At 41.2% G+C, this 14,089-nt stretch overlaps 2 protein-coding genes across 3 annotated transcripts in view; both read right to left on the bottom strand.

Moving 5' to 3' along the window:
• Window positions 1-827: 827 nt before the first annotated feature.
• Window positions 828-2,401, bottom strand: LOC146693243 (uncharacterized). Its single transcript, XM_085429599.1, has one exon. The coding sequence runs from the start codon at window positions 2,379-2,381 to the stop codon at window positions 828-830; it is 1,554 nt and encodes a 517-aa protein (XP_085285725.1). The 5' UTR covers window positions 2,382-2,401.
• Window positions 2,402-6,800: 4,399 nt separating this feature from the next.
• The window catches only part of sez6b (seizure related 6 homolog b), a 246,012-nt gene continuing 238,723 nt past the window's right edge, over window positions 6,801-14,089 (bottom strand). Inside the window, exons 14-17 of one of the 2 annotated variants that reach the window (XM_085479054.1) lie at window positions 13,447-13,482; window positions 12,542-12,650; window positions 11,794-11,893; window positions 6,801-10,041 (exon numbers count right to left, since the gene is read on the bottom strand). In XM_085479054.1, the coding sequence (XP_085335180.1) occupies window positions 10,012-10,041; window positions 11,794-11,893; window positions 12,542-12,650; window positions 13,447-13,482 (275 nt within the window). In that variant the 3' untranslated portion in view covers window positions 6,801-10,011. The remainder of the gene's footprint in view (window positions 10,042-11,793; window positions 11,894-12,541; window positions 12,651-13,446; window positions 13,483-14,089) is intronic. The other variant, XM_085479055.1, reaches the window with a different exon arrangement.

Raw genomic sequence — 14,089 nt, forward strand, 5'->3', positions numbered from 1 at the left:
ACAAAGCGTCTTGTGTGTGAGCATTCTGAACGTGTACTTTCTCAAATGCTTGTTTAACACACGCAGATCCAGAATAGGACGGAGCGACGTTCCGTCCTTTTTCGGGATGAGGAAATAGCGGGAGTAAAAGCCCTGCTGAGCTTCTTCGCTCGGAACCGCTCCGATCGCCTGTTTGTGTAACAGGGAGGATATTTCCTCCTCCAGCACATTCGCTGAATCGCGACTGGCCACAGAAGCTAACACTCCGCCGAATCTCGGTGGTTTTGCCGCAAACTGTAGTCTGTAACCATGGGAAATGGTTGACAAGACCCAGGGATGAACTGCGCATGCGCGCCACCGCTCCAGCCGCTCTGCGAGCGGGCCTCTGAAGAAGCGGTAGCGTGACGTCACCCCTGTCTCCCGGAAGGAGTTGGGGCTCTCCCCCTCGGGAAGAGCGTGAGCTCCCCCCGCTGGGAACAAAGACAAATTGCAGTGATTTTCTTTTGTTTTTATTTTGAAACTGGGGGGACATTCTGCCCTTGGCAAACTGCCTGGCTGCAGAAATGCACGTTTTATTTCTTTTGTTACCCCCAAACCACAGTGAAGTGTCTGGTGACTCTGGGCAGTGCTTGGTGACACAGACAGAGTGTTTAGAAGTGTTTGGTGACACTGCGCCATTTGTCCACAAGTCTGTCCTCCCTGAACTGGAGGAGGAGACTGAGAGGGTGCTCCTGGTGAACTGGAAACTTCCGGAGACCCTGAACTTTGGAGTGATTTGGTTACCCCTTCTAACACCTTCCTTCTCTTTGGGGAAGAAAAGAGGGGTGACACAGAATGCTGCAGGTGTGCTAGGCTGACCGCTTCTTTTTCCCCTCTCCGGGGTGTGACGGCTTGTTCTTTGCAGCAACTGCTGCAAAGGAATGCTTGCCCCAAGGTCTTCGGTTCTCTACCTTGGCCTGGTGGGCACCCTGCTGGCCTCCTGCTCCTCTCTGCATTCTGACCCCACTCTGTCTCCCTCTCGCAGCTGCTGCTGTTGCTGCAAAGCCAGCTCTTGGCACCTGCTGGGGCTGAGAGTTAGGTTTTCTGGGTAAGCAGAGATTGAATGCTTCACCCTCCTGCTTTCTGCGGGTGCTTGTTTCTCTCATTCTCTCCAGGGCTGGGCCAAAGAGACCCTTGGTTGGGTCATAGGCTGCATCCATGACCTCAGCCTTCTGAGCATCACCCAGGCCTGACAGGTTTAGCCACAAGGCTCTCTCACCCGAGACTGCAAGGCCCATAATGCGACCACACCCTTGGACTGCTCCCCTGGAGGAGCGAAGAATGAGATCATTAACCACGCAGATTTCATCCCAGAGGGCTGGGTTCGGGGAACCCGAGTCAAGCTGACGGCCCATGTCTTCCAGAATTTCTGCCTGATATGCTGATAGCAGTGTGACTGCATTAAGCGAGCACACTGACTGTGCAGCATATTTGTATGTCCTTTGATAAATAGATGCCGTGAGGTGATCTATCTTGTTGGGCAAAGAAATGCTAGAAGAAGCTGAGATTGCCCTGCGGTTAGGGTGAAGGTGATACGCCACTGAAGGCTCCACTGCTGGGGGTTCAGTCAGCCCCAGTTCACCCATCCCCTGGATCTCAAGCTTAGAGCAGCCCTTGGTCGGAAGCTTGCTTTTAAAAGGGCTTGACCAATAGCGACTCATTTCTTTCATGCAGGCTGGGACTGCTGGCAGAAGCTGCTTTGATGGCGGCAAGGCTGGTGGGAGCCTCTTGCCGTCATACAAGTCACGTTCTGCCCCTTCGGCATCCTGGGCGGCTGGCCATGGGATGCCTAGCTTGGCAGCAGCCCGTTTACAGACCTCGTACAAATTGCTGTCCACCAGGGGTGCAACTTCAGCCCCACTCGGTGGCCTGGACTGCTGGGGAGGAAAGGTAGAGTCATCCTCCTGTTCCTCATCCATGTCCTCCAGGTCGAGGAGGTCGGAGTCGGCATCGCCCTCCGCGTCCTCGCCACCCGGCTCGCCCACGTTTTGATCGAGGAGGTCCTCGAACGATGGGGGCATGAGCGGGGACTCTTCTTCCATCATGTCCGCCCAGCTTGTGGAGGCTCGCGGATGACGGATATCGCTCGTAGCAGTAGCAGCCGACAGGCAGGGGTCCTGACTGTTCGTTACTGCTACTCTCAGCCTCCTTTCCAGGACTTTCTCTGGCATCAAAGCACAGTGTGGGCATCCCTGAGGGTCCGCCAGTGAAGCCTGAGCATGCTTGGCACCCATACAGACGATGCACATTGGATGAGGGTCCCTGCCCGAGATGGTGGCACCGCATGACGCGGGGCACGGGCGGGATGCAGCCTCTTTAGCCTTCGGCTCCGACCTTTTGGCGGGAGTAGGAGCCGTAGACATGGTTAGCGGAAAGGGGTGAGACTAGGCTACACCAGGCTCGTCTCGACACGTTAGCCCGTAAGTAGCTAGGACTAGCAGCGGGTGTTAAATCCGATCTAGTCGCGGCGGGAGTCAGCTCGTCGTGACACGTTGGCTGCACTCCGCTAGCCAATATCGTTAGCAACTTAATGCTAACCGAACCCTACGTCGACCAACAAGCTAATGCTAGTGAGACGCTAATGTGGTTCGTGGCCTGCTAACAAGTTAATGCTAGCCGGACAGTGAACGAACAGCTCGCCGTAACGCGTTAGCCCGAGTCACACAACGTCGGCTACCTCGCTAACTAAAACCAGGAACCGCTGGGACAGCTCGCCTGACGCGGTTGCTGTTCCACAGTGCAACTCTAAGTACACTTCTTTCGAAGGACTTACTCAGCACGATCCAAACTGGAACCGGAAAAACTGCGTTCGGCGACGTACTCCTACACGGGACGCCTGAGAACTGTTAAGCAGCTAATCAAGTTAGCCTGGATGCGCTGAGGGAGCTCAAAGTAGTTTCTCACGGGAAGAAAGCGAGAATGAGTTAGGAGGAGCTGGTCGGCCGTGTTAGTACGAGGGGGCGGAGCCCTGAGCACGGCTCGACAGGTCTGTCATAGACAGACGTGGTGTCATTGGAGCTTCCGTAGTTGGTCACGCCGAGGCGATTCCCATAGTGAAACACCAAGCAAAGTTAGAAAAAGAACCCTGTCATCCTTCAGTGTGTAACACATACATGGTGGCAGTGATCAAAGACCATTCGCTTTGGTCATTCAGCACTTAGTGAGGCTTACTCCTTTTAAATATATTGGTTCCTGAGGGGTGTCCAGCAACTTATTCTCAGGCCAGGATCCCCGGTTCCCCTCTGGGACCTGGACCTTATCATTGGCGCCATTCAGTGGTCTCCTTTTGAAGCACTGTAGGTCACTGACCTGAAATGATTGTCCTTGCGGCTGCACCTCATTGTTTTGTAATTTTATTTAATTTAACATAGAAAGAAAGCATGTCTTATTTTCTGTACTTGATATTTAAATAAATTGACTGCATCTGCGTTTAGAAAATTATCCATGAAACTAACCATACCTATGAATGCTATCCAGAATTGCATTCACAGGCTACTTTGCCTTGTTTAGTAAATTTGGCTCCTAATGTCCTTGTTTCACTTACATTATATTGTCAAAAGTATTCACGCACTTGTCCAAGTCATTGAATACAAGTGCTCCGATCACTTCCATGCCCACAGTTTTATAAATTCAAGCATCTGGGCATGCAGACTATTTCCACAAACATTGGTGGTTGCTCTCAGGACCTCAGTTAATTCCAGTGTGGTACTATGGCCAGATGCAACCTGTTCAACAATCATGAAATTTCCTTTTTTCTAAAATATTCCATACTCAATGTTAGAAGTGTTATAACAAAGTGTAAGCAATTGGGAACCACAGCAATTCAGTCATGAAGTGGTAGGCCAAGTAAAATCACAGAGCGGGTTCAGCAGATCCTGAGGCACATAACGCACAGAGGTCTCCAGCTTTCTGCAGAGTCAATCACTACAGCTTTCAAAATTCATGTGGCCTACAAATTAGTTTAAGAACAGTGTGTAGAGAATTTAATGGGACAGGATTCCAAAGCTCAAAAGCTAACATCACAAATGCCCATTTGGAAGAATGAACAAAAATTCCCATAACACACACCCAGACATCATGGAAAGCCTTTCCAGAAGAGCCGAAGCTGTTATAACATCATATTATAACTGTTATAATATGATGTCGCACTGGGTGGGGCGACATCATATTAAGCCCTATGGATTTGGAAGGGATTGCATGTGAAGGCAGTTGAGTGAATACTGTTAGCCAGAGGTGGGACCAAGTCATTGTTTTGCAAGTCTCAAGTAAGTCTCAAGTCTTTATCCTCAAGTCTCAAGTCAAGTCTCAAGTAATGTCAGGCAAGTCAGAGTCGAGTCTCAAGTCACTGGTGTAAAAGTCCGAGTAAAGTCACAAGTCTGAAATTTTGAATTTCAAGTCCTTTCGAGTCTTTAAAAAAAAAAAAAAACGAAAGAAGAATGTTGCAGTTATATGCTAAATGTAAATATTAGACCATGTAATTTTTAAATCTGTGTTTTTCTCAACACATGACAAAATAGTGAACTTAGAAAATATACACAAATTGTGAAATTGCACCTCTTTAAAATGCAGCTCAATTAAACCTAGCTCCAAGAATAATTTTCACCGACAGTTCTGAGATAAGCTGCATGTTATTCTTGGATGCGGTTGTAGGACCGGCTTTAAAATCGCATGACAAAAATATCATACATATTAAAAAAAACTGCATCACCAACGTAGCCTGGACAACATTTGCTAGTTAGATGAAGTCAGCTATCTCATTGTAGCATATTTATATGCATATTTATAATTATATGGTTCTTGGAGTGAGTGCATACACTCATGAAGTTTAGTAACTTCAGGTCACTGCAACAAGCCCAGGTACAGTTTACCGCCGGATGGGTGCAGGACCTTGAAATGCACCGTGTAGAACGAAAGACCATCGTACGTATCATAAGTTTACCAGTCTCACAAATCGTCTTCATAAATACACATTCGTTAACCGTTTATTAATAGGACCTTTGAGCTCAATGGTAATTAATTACTAGTGGAAATAATTTCTGGTACGCATTACAGAAATGTAGCAGTGACAATAATACTGTATGCTGTAATCGCACTGGGCAATTGGTGATACAAAAACCTGTTTTACCCTGTGAATAAAAGTATATGTTTTTGTCAATGTACCATGGTAATAACAGAAGCGAAACGCAATATTGTGTCAGGACAATTCACTATTTATGCACAATAAACAAAGGAGCATAGCGCGACAATTTCTGTTCAGCGCCAGACTTGCTTGTAACCTATATCACTAATTATGTTATGAAAATAACGCATTAACTACAACAGAAGACTGACCTTTGTGGAAATGCTTGGAGCAGACTAACCTGTGAGCTGGAGTGTTCTGGGACGTTATATTTGGTCTTTGAATGGCTGCAATCCAGGCCATCCGTCGCCTGTTTGTCACTTCGGAAACATGGCTCGAACAATTTCTCTTCAACGACGTAATCCGATAACAACCGATCTCTTTACCCGTCGGCTTCCCGTGGCTGTCATGCGACCGGCTATTGCAGTTAATAATACAACAGCTTCTTGACATTTTTGTGTTTCTTTTTATCGCTGTGTGACTGATTTCAATTGAAAGCCTGCGCGCGCTAGTACCTCTTGCCACGAGTTCCCAGAATCCTTTGCGGTTTTACCCCTGAATGACGTCACATTTTCAATCTCTATATAATATGCATGTTAAATTTTATATTTGGGGTGAAATATCAAGTCTTTTCAAGTAAACCGGTTCAAGTCCAATTCAAGTCCCAGGTCATTGGTGTAAAAGTCCAAGTCAAGTCACAAGTCTTAGAACATTTTTTCAAGTCAAGTCTAAAGTCATAAAATTAATGACTGGAGTCTGACTCGAGTCCAAGTCATGTGACTCGAGTCCACACCTCTGCTGTTAGCACTATAGTGTATTTGGTATATCCAGATGAATATCTTATAATTAAGCAAGTTTAAGGCTAGAATACAGGAAGGAATAGGACTCTGTGTGTATTCATTTTGTCAGCAGATTTTGGTTTAGTTTATTTTGTTTAAAATGTAATTCAGTTTTAGTCAACGACATAGCACAAGATTATAGTAGACTGAATCTAAAGTTGATTCAGTTGACTAAAACATAAAGTGTAAAAGTTTGTTAAGACAATTGCTCCACACGGTTTACAAAGATCTGAGGCAGAAGAGAAGGAAAGTCACCAACTAATCACAAATCACGAATTATGAAGCACAAGTCCACAGGAGCTGTGAGAACACTGACGTTAGTGTAGTAGTGTAGTGTACAGTAGTACAATCATCCAGCGACGAGAGGATCTGTGTTCCAGCCTCAAATAGTGCTCCCGGTGATGACAGGTGATTGTTGTCAGGTGTGTGTGTGGGCCAAGGGCGGGAGCCCACAGTGAGCTCCGCCCAGGCAGAGAGGGAGAGAACAGAAACAGCAAATGTAGCCTTGTGGGGCCGACCGGGCAGGCACGGAGACCATGACACCTCCAAAGCAGAGATATTTTGTTATGTTTCCATGGGCCCCCCACCCCATAACCACACAAATGCCTTCAAATGTCACTTTACTGCACAAAGACATTGCTTCTGATTGGATCACTTCCAAAAAAAACCCCAAGTTACTACGCTTGAGGTGCTTGTCTTAATTTTTTTTGTTATACTAGAAAACCAAAATATTTGAGGAAAGGTTTGAAACCATGACTATAGATTAGAGAGTTTTAATGAAGCACACAAACCACGGACTCACCACACGTTTTGAAAGTGCCCACTGTTTTTCTGAATAATAACCTTTATTGAAGATGTTTGTGAAGTAGATCAATAAACACTTTATATGCAATTAATCAAAAAATAGGTTATCATCAAAGTAGTTTGCAAGGGTACATGTTATCATAGGACAATATTGTATACATTGTATGTTGAATGACAACAAAAGTCTGAATTTAACTTAGTTTGTAACTGAACCAAGGATAAATCAGTCCTGTCTTTCATTCTGCATAATGCATATGAATGTAGGGTCAATACCATCATTTCGTAAAGTCAAATCAAATCGCAATGATCCCTATAGTGCTGGATCTTGACAGAGTATAATAATGTCATTTTAATGTAAATTAATTAGTAAGAAATCAATGTTCAATAATTTCTTTAAATAGCAGGGACCTGCAGAGAGGTTTAAAGGGGCGGGTGCTCAAAGTTAAAAAGGGGCACATTGAACCAGGCTGAATAACAACAACACACATTCATCAAGAATCTAATATGGGAAGGGCAGGGCTGTGTTGATCTGAGACTGTAGACATTAAAAAGTCCACAGGAGAGATGGTAGCTGATTAAACAAGTGTCATGAGATAATAACAAAATGCAAAGATTGGTGACAGCGCTTGGAACCATAAGGCAACGAAAAACTGTGACATAAACTCGGCTCTGCCATGTCTGGACAATGTTATATCATGAGTAATATTTTTTTAAATCCAGCTAAATAAAACACACACATGCACACACAGTGACATTTTAGACCTTCTTCAGAATACTGTATATACTATGGGCATCCTTACATTATTATTCATTACTAGAGCTACAATAATAAAGCAATGAGGAGGGGGAAGTAATAAATATGAAATAATGTATTTATGATGATTCCATTTGTTTCACTATCCACTCTGTGCAGGGCAAAGCTTATTACATTTTTAAACTGTAGAGATACAATCATTTTACTGCTGTAAAATCCAACTTTTGTCTTATTTAAAATATAAATCTAATATAATCTGCTTCTTAATGTATGTTCTTTAAAATACAGCGTGTGTTTTTAAATATATTATAATTATAATAATTATTATGTGGACATGCATATTAGATCGTTTTTTTAGTGAAATATAATCCCTCCAGAAAGGCAGGAAATGCCCAGAAACTTACTTTAAAACTAAATATGTTCCCTAAAACGGTGACAGAGCTACAGACCCATGACAGCCTTACACAGGTAGCCAGCAGCTGTGACCAGCACTACTTGTGCAGTTAATAAAAGGACAGGTAATGTTTGTCACGCTGTTGCACACACAGCACGCTCGTTTGTTTCAGTTCGTCAAATTGCCACAAGACAACTTACCAACGTGTACGTAATAAGCTAATACTCCTGTGTGCTACACACTACAGTGTACGCTGTACACCTACTTACTGGTTTTGTCGCATCAGTCTGTGTCTCTGAGTTAACTTGTGTTTCTCCTACAGCTCCGGACCGCAAAAAATGCGCGTGCTCTTTGTGAGCTCGTTCCCGGCTCGTAACCAGCGCGTTCTGCCGTCGAGGGCGATCATTGGTTAAATGTGATCATGTGACTGATGCAAGTCAGATCCTTTTATTTAGCAAAACTATGATTAATAGTTAAATATTATTGTTGAGGGGCACAGACAGGACTCCGCACGCACACACACATAAAAAAATAAAAAAATAAATAAAAAAAATTTAAAAGTTGCCTCAACAAAAGGGCACTTTGGGCACTCATCAGGAAAGGGGCGGGTGCTCAAGCCCCTCTAGCCCCCCCCCCCCCCCCCTCTGCACGTCCCTGTTAAATAGTAGCGTTAGCTAAGTGAAATGAAAAAACCAAAACACTACTGAGCTATAGCTTGGAATTAGCTTAGCTTAGCATATTGGAATCAGGGGAAAACAGCTAGTGTGGCACTTAGAAAAATTAAAAAACACAGACTGAATAAAAACAAAAGTGGCATGAGAGCTCTCATGAAAAAGAAGCAAAACTTTTAGGAAAAGGTCCTGTTGCCTTGCACTAATGTTGGACTGGACCCTGTCTCCGTTCAGTTTCTACACAGGCTAACAATAAATCAACTGGTGAACAATGATGCTAGTATTTTACCAGGCTTCATAAAATGCAATTCCAATAAGTTTTGAATGTAATACCATGTTACATACAAATTTACTGGCTCATTAATCTGCTAGCATTTGATAGCTAAAGCAGCTGGAGACACAACAGACAACTTATCATTCACCTTATACTATTTTAAAATCTGCCCAAAGTCCACCATCTGAGGTGCACGTGTAATTGGTGCACTGTAATATAAAATTCACTCATAGCCTTGCACTCACTGTCCAATGACAAAGTTTACATTAGCAATAAGCTATAACAGCGTTTAATTATTTTCTTCAGTTTTTCAAAGAATTCAGAGAATGAAAAGTTTAAGAAATCCACAAAACTATAAAAGGGGCTTTAATATTTTTTTCCAGCTTGAGTCATTGTTATCAGATGTAGTTTGTTTTTAAATGGAGCTTTGGAGTTTTGGTTTATCTTCGAGCTCTAGCTGTTTCCCCCTGCTTTCAGTTTTTATGCTAATCTAAGCAAATTATATATTGCATTGATCACTGTGCTGAACATACAGACATGAGAACATCACCCTTTTAGAGAGACAAATATTCCTTCAAAGGTCTTTTATTTAAGACATTTTATTTGTCAAAGAACAGATTCAAGCAACAACAGTTTGGGGATAATCAGATAATTGTTTATACTGTTGCTTTTTTCTAACATTAAAGTGTAAAATCTTAATATACCAATGTACCGCATCCCAACAATCCGTAAGCATTGTTCCTTTAATGGTGCTAGACAACAATGTGTATAATGTACAAAACACAGCCTAACACCTGTGGTTATATGCACTTAATGGCATTGCTTTGCATTGATCCCTCTGCTTTCTGAGATGTTACTTTGCACCGAAAGTTCTCAGGATGTGAGCACAGCGTTAAAAACTGTACAAACTGCTGCTGGACGGTAACTGTTGAAGAACTAGAAAAATATTCTGGTGGCTCAGCTTTTCCAGGGGTGCTGTGGTGGCCTCTGCCAGGTAAATAAAGAAAAGTTCATATTCAGTGTAGAGAAACCAGGGTGGAGGTGTCAAGCGAGTTACCAAAGGAATAAGTGTGGGGGATGTTGAAAAGGCCAGCAGGCGTCTTATCTGTCCATTAAACACACACATACATTGGAGTCTTCAGATAGAAACCTCGTATTCTCTGGATTCCTGTGAAGACATTGCACGAGTTTGGTCAGCACTCAAAGCAGTCAGAAAACTAAACCAGTGTACACTTTAAAATGGCAGGACAGCATGTTACACAAACATGATGGACAACAATGGAAACAATTATAGTTTTTAAATTATTAATAAAAAAAAAAATAAATGAGCAGAGGAACTTTAAAAATGCAGATAATTTTATAGAGATGCACTACATCAGCGGTCCCCAACCCCCGGGCCTCGGACCGGTACCGGTCCGTGAGTCGTTTGGTACCGGGCTGCGAGAGTTGAGGCTCAGGTGTGAAATGTGTGGTTTTCAGGGTTTTTATGGGTTTTCAGCATTATTTTGTTATCGTTTTTATCGTTAACTCGGTTTTCCTGGGTCTTTTCACGTGTGTTATGAATAAATCTTCTTTTTTTCAGTACCGGTACTAGTTTTATTTTGTTGTATTTATCCGCGACACCTTAAAGGCCGCTGCACTACATGGAACAAAATAATACTCATCAACTCTTCTCTGTAACAGAGTCTGAGCTTGGTTCACCCGAATTGTAAAACTCAAAAACCAGTTCAATTTGTTGTTATCTATGATCCACCTGACCTTTACTCACAGTTCCTCTCAGATTTCTCAGACTTTTTGTTTGATTTAGTGCTCCAAATAATTGTGAGTGATTTTAACACCCATGTAGATGCTTAACAATGACAGCCTCAACACTGCATTTAATATATTATTAGACCCAATTGGCTCAACAGCTCAACCACCACTTTAATCACATTCTGGATGATGTTTTTGTCATATGGCTTATAAACTGAACATTTGTGTTTCTCTTTTGTCTGATCATTTCTTAATAACATTTAAATTCACAATAATGGGTTCCACACCACAAAGGCACCCTTATTGTAGATGTTTTTCTTGAAAAAAAGGAGTGTGTAGCCCTATAAAAAAGGCTCTCTGTAAATCTAAGACATTGATTGAAGAAAATAGGTTTCACTTCAGCGCTGTAGCCCGGCTGACAGACAGTCAGAGATCTGGCTGCTAAAAATGGAGCAAAGTAGAAGTGTATTAAAGCTTGAAAGAAATCCTAGTACATGTACCTCAAATTTGGTCCTTTTGTGACCAAACTGTTATATAGATAGAACAAATGTGCCAATATTTTAGAGTATTTAGGCAAATGAATTCACTTTTGATACACAAATGAGTATTCAGGAAGTATAATCACAAGAGTATTTCACAGGAGGATCGAGGACTGACTCACCTCATTGTTCTTCAGAAATCGGAAGCATGGAAGGTGAACAAAACAGCAACTTAGACACTAAAGGAACATCCTCAGTTGCCATATGTTATTGAAGAACTAAGTGTTGAAAGCAAACGTTTGTTCTTATTTATTAATCACAGGTATGTTACTGTTGCTTCTCCTAAAGGAGATGGTATACTGAAAACTTGGGATGTGTGATCAATATATGATGTTTTTCTCTGACAGTGTCATAGTAGCAACTTTCAGTAGATCTTCCACTCTTGGATTTGATTCAAATCATCGTGGAAAACGTTGTGGTGCTGATGACCCATATTGCATTATTCAGAGATACGCAGCCTGCTATGTAGCCTTACCTTACTAATATAATAAGGGTAGATAATATTAAAATAACATCCATCAGTATACCACAGTACAATGCAAGTGAACCACAAAGTGGTTCTAAATGAATGGAGGGCCATTAGATTTGACAGCGTAACAGACTGACAGCTGTGGGGAATGTTGACTCACCATTGTCTCATAAACTGAGTTATAAAGTGTAGACTCTCCAGTGATATTTTCATATGGTAAGTTGGAGTACAGAGTGAGTCTTAGTGGCTTCCTCTGGAACCTGAGCACATAGAGAGAAGCACACATCAATTAAAAGGAGACAAAAAGAATTAAAAAACAAGAAAAACCCAACAACACTAGTTTGTTAAAACAGCTACTGTTTTCATAAGCAAGCGCTTACAGAGATGTATGTGCATAAAGAACATGACCTTACGTGCTTTAACTGAAAAACTTTATTTTTTACCAAACTCTCATTACTAATGATTATCTTCCACAAAACCCCAATTCAGGTATAAATTAGAAGTGTGTGTTTGCTTTCTGCACCAGTTTGAGGCCACACTCTGGCCTTTTGCTCAACATTGTTCTAAAATCCATGATACTAATTCCTTGGCAGGTCCTTTCAGCTAAATATATTTTCATTTGCTTTCAGTGCATCCCAGTCAGACCAAAGCCCCCCAAATCTCCTTATTTGTGACAGAGTTCAGAAATTTATGTTACTAAAAGCTTGCATGCACATTGCATGACTCTGCATTTGCACTGATTCTCTCATTGCATGACAAAGAGAGGCTGTAGTATTACTGTGCTGGAAACAAGTGCTTATTCCAAAAATTGTAAAGATTATGCTGTGTATATTTAAATTCTTTTCTCTAGTCATAATGTAATTTATTCTTTTTTTTCCAGCAGCATTTGTCAACTAATTTGGACATACTTTAAAAAATAAAGGTAGAGCCCAATGATGAGGATGAGGAAGAAGGTGATGGAGATGAAGACAGCCAATGCTACTTGGGCTCCTTCCATCCTTAGGTCTGCAGTAGGTACTGTTGGAGAAAAAAAAAGATTGTGAAGGTTTAACTTTATTTGCAGCATTTTCATCATGAATTCCTGATTCACGCTGAACAGTTGATATTAAGATGGGCCTACTACTTAAAATCTAGAAAGCAGTGATGTGGTCATTAATATAAGATGATAATACTGATGAATTCCTCCTCCTCCTCAGAAGCTTCATCTTCCTTTACTATTGGAGTCCTAGGGTCAGAGCCTTTTAGTCTTTGTGAAGTTTGAGAGATTGAGATTTATCTTCATTGATGGGCCTCCATGTCTTGAAATAACAATATACTTGTTTTGTTTTATTTGGTTGCTTTAATATGGATTCATACATTGACTGAATTAACTTATTAAGACCCAGAGGTTTGCCTGCTAACTGGAACCCAACCAAGTGATCACCTTGTAGAGCTGACTCCAATATTATCAGTGGTTTGCAAAGTAACTACCAAGGCAGAAAGTACAGTAATATACGTTTTTCAAATGACAAACTGTGATTTGATGTCTTTAGTTTTATTATACACTCTAAAAATTACAAAAAATGCAAAAGCGTTGAAATAATAGGTCTGTTAATATGTTTGACTGCTATTACACACCTTTACACATATAGTTGAATTCCCCTCCAGTTGCCTTTATTTTTTTATACAAATTATGATTATATATTGCATATATATTGGAAATATTTCTAGCACAAATGATCCTTTAAACTGTTCATCCCTGATGGTAACTCGTTGTGTGCAGGTAGAATCAGAAAGTTTATACAAAGACTTTTATCTCTGTAGGTAAACTTACCAGCTACTCTGTGCTTATCATACTCTGTTGGGTGGGCTGAGAATACAGAAAGAATGAATGTTAAATAAAAAACAGCAAAAGAAATTAAGAAAATACTTAATAAGGTATTATTAAGTATTATTATAGTATTATTAAGTACATCACTCTGTCAACAGTGATGAAAGTTTAACAGAATAAAACTTCTTGACTTGATTACATGAAAAATTACATGTGCAACTACAGCCTAACTGAAGGAGACATTTTGCAAGCACAGTGAATACTTTTTTTTATCAACATTTTTTTTACTTGCAATCATATATATGCATAATGTTCACAGTTTTGTGGATTATTATGAGTTTAATTCTATTTAAAATCGAATCTATCAGCTTACAATTTTCCTGGTTGGTATGTTAATTAATTTAATCTCATCTATCTAAATAAGTCAGCTCCCTTAAAGTTTTCCAGTTAAATTGCTTAAGAAGTGAGCTTTTGATTGTTTGGGCTACCTGTAGTATATCAGGATTTATTTTTTTAAATATTTTTTTTATAAATCAGGTAAAAATAAAAAACTTACTGAAGTGCATTTGGATATACTCCTTATTACTTTATTGTACTGTACATTGCAAAGATTACAGTACAGAATCCAAATGGCAGAAAACTCGCA

The sequence above is a fragment of the Copadichromis virginalis genome, linkage group LG14 (assembly GCF_057382275.1).
Source record: "Copadichromis virginalis isolate Kocher_CV1m ecotype Utaka linkage group LG14, C_Virginalis_male_GT1.1, whole genome shotgun sequence".
In the NCBI taxonomy this organism is placed as follows: Eukaryota; Metazoa; Chordata; class Actinopteri; order Cichliformes; family Cichlidae; genus Copadichromis; species Copadichromis virginalis.

Excerpts from the sequence above, each read along its gene's own strand:
- LOC146693243 (XM_085429599.1), bottom strand. The coding sequence starts at position 2,381 with ATGTCTACGGCTCCTACTCCCGCCAAAAGGTCGGAGCCGAAGGCTAAA.